At 37.9% G+C, this 6,409-nt stretch overlaps 1 protein-coding gene across 1 annotated transcript; it reads left to right on the top strand.

Moving 5' to 3' along the window:
- Positions 1 to 376: 376 nt before the first annotated feature.
- Positions 377 to 3,512, top strand: LOC118744983 (dystrobrevin beta). Its single transcript, XM_036478464.1, has 4 exons — positions 377 to 835; positions 912 to 997; positions 1,930 to 2,738; positions 2,829 to 3,512. Exons 1-4 carry the CDS (start codon positions 495 to 497, stop codon positions 3,495 to 3,497), a joined length of 1,905 nt encoding a protein of 634 aa, XP_036334357.1. The 5' UTR covers positions 377 to 494; the 3' UTR covers positions 3,498 to 3,512.
- The last annotated feature ends 2,897 nt before the right edge of the window (positions 3,513 to 6,409 follow it).

Raw genomic sequence — 6,409 nt, 5'->3', positions numbered from 1 at the left:
CTTGCGAGTGTAGGCAAGTTTATGAGCTTTAGACGGCTAGTGTAAGGGGGGAGATAGTAGTCTGAATCCCAGTTAAAATCACGCAATGCAAAAAGCAAGAATTGTTTTTGAATTGATTCCATCCTATCTGAATGAACTTGGTACCGGGGATTCCAAACAATAGATCCGTATTCTAGTATAGGTCTAACTAAAGTGGTAAAAAGAGCTTTTGTAACATAAGGATCTTTGAACTCTTTTGACCATCCAAGTCTAAATCTTGCATACGTTTTATATTTATGGTTCACAATGCTTTACGGCTCATTTAAATCCTTCTTAAAACAAAATTAATTTTTGGACAATCTAATCTTTTAAATTTACCAGATTTTAATGTTTTTCTTCTTCATTTATTTTTTAGTACTTGCGACACATTGAGTGGCCCGCAGCAAGAAGTCAACCATTAAATAAAAAATAGTCATCTTTTCATTCGAGTTAAATAATTTTGCAAAATATTCAACATGGAACTAGAGTCGAGCATTGCTATTCTTCAGAATTTGCGTTTGCAGATTTGCAGGTTTGATTCGATAGTTTTTGCCTCTTATCGCACCGCCTCTAAATTGCGTTACATACAAAAATCGACAAATTTACACTTGGTGGATATTTGGAATGTAATCGAGGCATTTCGTGAGAATGGTTTGAACACATTGGAACCGCAAAGTGAAGTGAGTGTGGCACGACTAGAAACACTCGTCTCATCACTCTATCATAACTTAAATAAACGTCTTCCCACGGCCCAGCAAGTACCCGTCGACTCGAAGGCTGGCCTCTTGCTGAACTGGCTTTTAGCGGCGTATACAAGGTAAGTAGAATTCTTGGAGCCTCGATTAGTGGTCATTATCTTTCAAATATTTATGTATTTTTTTTTTGTTTTGCAGCGACAATTCTGGCAAAATACGTGTATTCTCAATCAAGGTGGCGTTGGCGACTATGTGCTCTGGAAAACTGGTTGATAAATTGAGATGTGAGTTATGTGACCAATAAAGACGATTTCATTTTATTTTGATTTTATTTTATTTATGTATTTATTATTTTAGTTTATCCTTTTTACTAGGGATGTGCCGGGTATCAGGTAGATATCCGGAATCCGGCCTTTTTTTCTGGTATCCGGCCGGATTTCCGGATTTCGATTACAGAACATTCAGATTATTATAATCAAATAATAATAGTATCTAATTAGTAATTGGAGTTAAAAATGTATATATTTTTCATTATGGAAAGAAGCATTTCCGCATTACCGGTCAAGAACCCATTTCTATTTTCAACATAAATGCTACCCGGTGCACTAAGTACTCTTTTTGAGTTCACTGAGGAAGGTCGTTCGTAGAGATACTTCATTACCGGTGTAAACATATTTGGAAATTCTTTGCGACTATAATAATAATATATTAGTGCTAACATATTTGTTAGTGTTTGAGCGGGTTTCTCCTCCGATTTGTGGCTTTCGCTATTAGAAAAACTTTTTTTATGCTGGGTTGAACCGGGATCATTTTTTCTCACCCGCGGCGTTCATTGTTGTTTATCTTTTGTCTTTGATGTTTCTATTTACCAACATTAATCGATAAATGCGGGTTGCAGACAGAGAACACGATATCCGTAATCCGGTTATCCGGCAAAATCTATGACCGGCACATCCCTACTTTTTACTTTATATTATTGTATGTTATTTTATTTTGTTTCATCTTAATTTATTTCACCGAGCCCTCCCTGCTTCATTTGATTTTCCCTTTTTTTATGGTATCACGTTTTATAATATATTTTACTTTATTTTATTTTACTTTATCTAATTCAATTTTACTCTACTTTATACAGTTTTATTCTTATTTATTTTAGGATTATATTTTTTCTAATTTCCGCTCATAACCTTTCTTTTTTTTTAAACTTTCACTCTTTTAGATATCTTTTCGCAAATATCTGATGGCGCTGGTCAGTTGGTACCTTGGAAGTTGGGTGAATTTTTACGCGAGGTACTGGCTTTACCTGCCGCTGTTTACGAATCTCCAACATTCCACTATAAAGACGGCTTGGAGGAGGAAATATTTCCAGCTGAGAATAAGGTCACAGTGAACGATTTCATGGCAACACTTATGTCTGAACCGGGCCCATCCTGCCTTGTTTGGCTACCGCTGTTGCATCGTTTGGCCACTGTTGAGACAGTTGTACATCCGACAATCTGTTCGGTATGTCATAAGGAGAATTTTACGGGATTTCGTTATCGTTGTCAGCGGTGCCACGCCTACCAATTATGTCAAGAGTGTTTTTGGCACGGCAAGACATCACTGAATCATCAGAAAGATCACGAAGTCAAAGAGTATTCCAGTTATAAATCGCCCAGTAAACAGATCGGCCATTCGCTGCGAAAGAGCTTCCGATGTGTGCCCGAGAAGACGACACAAGTGTTGCCACGTTTCCCCGAGCATCCGGAAAAGACATTGAATCTATCCCATATTGTACCGCCATCGCCATTGCCGTCGCACAACGGTTTCACCGATCCGCCACTATTGCATGGCGGCGGACCTGGTGGCGCACATAGTGGTGGCCTGTTGTATGATCGCTCCAGCACGTTGGATTCACGTGCCACTGGACGCAGTCTGGACAGTGCCACCGCTGCTAGCATGTCACGCATGGCCACCGCTTCGGCCAACGATGAGGAACATCGCTTAATTGCACGCTATGCCGCACGTCTTGCCCAAGAGAATCGCGCCGTGAGTTGTGATTATAGTTTTTATAATTGAATCAGCAATATATTGAAACAAATGATTAAATTTTAAATTTCTTTTCTTCTATTGTTTCAGCCGATCAATGCTGCTGGCAATGCAGAGAATGCTAGTAGCATCGGTTCAGATAATTCGCGTGCTCAACGCGAGCTAATTGCTCAATTGGAAACTAAAAACAAGGAGATTATGCGGGAAATTGCCAGATTACGCCGTCAACAGGAAGTCGAACAAATTACACCCGAGAATCCAGCGTTGCTAAACGAACTGCGGGCATTGCGTCAACGTAAAGGAGAACTAGAGGGTCATTTGGGCGCCTTGCAGGACTCGCGCCGTCAACTAATGGATCAATTGGAGGGCCTCATGCGCATGTTAAAAAATCAACAAACAACCTCACCACGTTCCACACCCAATTCCAGTCCACGTTCGGGCAAGTCGCCACCTATGCCTGGTGGGGGTATCGGTGCAGCAGGTGGCGGTGCTAATTCGCTGAATATTGCCGCAATGCATTCGCAACAAGGCCAACCATCGGCACACTCTTTAATGATCGGTGGTGGAGCCGGCGGCAGTGGTCGTCCAACGCAGCAACAACTAATGCAGGCACAACAGACTGGGGCGCTTCAAGCGGCACAACAACAACAACAGTCCTTCAATTCAAGTCAACTGGATCAATTGAATCAAATAAGCAATGAAGTGCGTTCGGCATTTACAGGCAATACAAGCTCAAGTAAGTGCTCCATAAAAACGTAAAGCGATAACGTATGTAATTTTATGATATTAAAGAACATTAAGTATTGGGGATTGTGGGTATGAAATCTTTGAGTCTATTAGAAGAAGTTCAAGAGTGTAATGTTTGATTTTTGTAAATTTATGTTATTAAATTATTTATTTATTCTGTATTAAACTAAATATGTGGCAACACAGTATTTTGGTACTGTGAAGACTTCTAATTTCAGATTTCTACTATACATTGAAATGAGGAAAAAAATTTCAATAACATAGTTGGCCATTAAATAATAACTAAGTCATTACATTCTAACGACAGTCGAGTTGACGTAACAAGAATTACCCATCTTTATATACATAATTCAATTTTATAAGAAAATAGAGTGAAAGTTTGTGGTTGCTAAAAAATCTAGTTGGTTTTTGATAATGTTTTTGAGACTATCGCCTCTAACCCAACCTATAATAAAAAGTAGGTAAATGTTTTTGGACTTAAAATTAAATGAATATTCTTTGCGTTAAGTAGACGAATACTTTCCATCCACAATTTTTATGAAGAATGGTTCGGACTAAGAATAGTACCGTTCCACATAATAGTTTCATTTTCAACTCAAAACACTTCATTATGATGACAGAATAGAAATTTGAGGAAAAATTGGATAGGAAACAATTTTTCGTTGAAACCTCATCCAAGCGCACCGTGCGTAACATGGCGTGGCAGCTTTTGTCAACTAAGGGGCTAAGGTACCCTACGGGAGAAGGGAGACTCATCGGCAGGGCCGTAGCCAGAGTTAAATATAAGGTAGGGCTACTGCGGTTTCAAGTAGGGCGGAAGCAGGTGGAAGTAAAAATTTTGATTTCTAGTTATTTTACTTGTGAGCATCAGTATAACTTAGTTATAAAAGGCACGATTGAACCACGTGGACGAAGGACGTAGGTGTGCCAATAAGACCAAAAACAATTATATTGTAGGTTTGTATTTATTTCCAATTAATACTATCTAAGTTGGTTCAGGCCTTTTATAAATATTAAAAATACATTCTTTAATACAGTTGAATACGATATACGCACGTTCCTATTATTTGCAAAATGGTAACCTTTGCTGCATAAACGCTGAGTTAAATTTTTTATTTGCAAATAACTTAGGTCGGTGTTATGCAGAAATGCACACCAAAAAGAGAATTCTATTTGGTAAGGGTTAAATCCTAAAGTGCGGCCGAAGGCCGCCTACGCAGAAAGAAATTCTGCCCCTTGGCAACACAGCGAAGAGAATTCCGAGTAGTAAGGGTTATAATCCCTAAACGCGGTCGAAGGCCCCCCCTCTAGCTCCGCCCCTATTAATTTCCAGTAAAAATGGTTTACACCTTTCAAATCAGTAGAAAGGAGCGGACCACGCCCACTTTTAATTTTTGTTTTATCTCAACGGCCGCTATACTGCACTTATGCCCGACCTTTACCCCCCTATTATGAGTTGCATTCGATCTTCGACTGTGGTCGAAAGCGCTGATCGAAGGAATTTTCATTTGGTATTATGACGCTCATTCGATGAGGAATAGCGCTATTGTGAATTTCGCTCGTTTAGGTTGCTTACAATAGTATATTTTTCACCGTTGAGAAGCTTTGTTTACAAATCGGACATACTAAATGGTGTGCCTATACATTTTTATGTAAATTTGTTCAAATTAAAATGAAGTAAAAAAGAAAACGAGTTTATAAAATGTTGGTAAAAATTAGTACAACGGAGTTCTGGTCGACGATTCGTCAGAGGATGAGGGCTTAGTAAACTGGCCAGGAGTAGAAAACGTTTAAGTGTAGTTTATCGAATATGTATATATTTTGACATACATGATTTGAATAAGAATTGTTTAAAATTAGTGTCTAGCCGCCAAAAAGCAAGAAAACAAATGCAAAATCATAAATTTTTCACAACTTCCTAACACTTCGCTACAGCATCGAAAGCAAAATTCAGTTCCACAGAAAATTAGATACTCAACGAAGCGCGTTTGTATAGATCACAATACGAATTTCACATTCGATATTTGATCTTCGATAGCCAGAGAAGATCGAAAATCGAATGGAAGTAAATAATAAGGGCCTTGTTAGTCACGCAAATAAGTATTGATTAGTGATATTTTTTGGAAATAAGCGAAAGACGTTGCCATTCTTAAGTTTATTTTCTTTTTCTATGGTCATCGTATTGCCTTTTTAGAATTTGGTTGAAGAACGCCCTATCTCAGAATTCGGTTCAAAAATGCATTATCTGAAAATACATTAAAAATGTGCTGATATAGTTTTTAAATGGGCAGCTGAGATAGGGCATTCTTTAACCAAATTCCTAGATAGGGCGTTCTTCAATTAAATTCTGAAGTAGGGCGTTCTTGAAAAGTTTTCTGATATAGGGTGTTTTCGAACTGGCTGCCGAGATAGGTCGATCTTCCACTCAGGTATCGATACGTAGTATTGGACAAATTGTCCTGGTGCCCTGGTCCAAATTTAAATTGTCCTGGTTTTTTAAAGAAGGTCAATGCAGGTGCCAAATCTTTTTTAAGGCTAGTCCCCCCATATTCCTGCAAAAATTCCACTATTTTCAATAGTATTCACCAAAAATAATAATAAAACAAATATCATTAATTTTTATGAAATAATAAGGACAATCTTCTTAAAACTATAATATTTCTGAGTATATCGATGGCCAAACATTGATAGCTCTTAACTGACATCGTGGTGAAACATTGAAAACTCATAAATGGCATATGTATGTATGTACATTAGGGCGGAGTAATTTGTTCGGAATAAAGTTTTCGAAGAAAGTGTATAGCGCGATGTCAGTTAAGAGTTATCAATGTTTGACCATCGATATATTTTTTTATGCACTAAAATCAAGAGAGGTTTTATTTTTAAATGTGGTTTTTAAGTAAAATTGTGCCAAGCCTATTTCT

The sequence above is a fragment of the Rhagoletis pomonella genome, unplaced genomic scaffold, assembly GCF_013731165.1.
Source record: "Rhagoletis pomonella isolate Grant_MI unplaced genomic scaffold, Rhpom_1.0 Rhpom_scaffold_00008, whole genome shotgun sequence".
Classification (NCBI taxonomy): Eukaryota; Metazoa; Arthropoda; class Insecta; order Diptera; family Tephritidae; genus Rhagoletis; species Rhagoletis pomonella.
This window is presented reverse-complemented; position numbering and strand designations above follow the sequence as displayed.

Coding starts and splice junctions, on each gene's coding strand:
- LOC118744983 (XM_036478464.1), top strand. CDS start 495: ATGGAACTAGAGTCGAGCATTGCTATTCTTCAGAATTTGCGTTTGCAG. Junction 836..911: donor CTTTTAGCGGCGTATACAAG/GTAAGTAGAATT, acceptor TTTGTTTTGCAG/CGACAATTCTGGCAAAATAC. Junction 998..1,929: donor ACTGGTTGATAAATTGAGAT/GTGAGTTATGTG, acceptor TCACTCTTTTAG/ATATCTTTTCGCAAATATCT.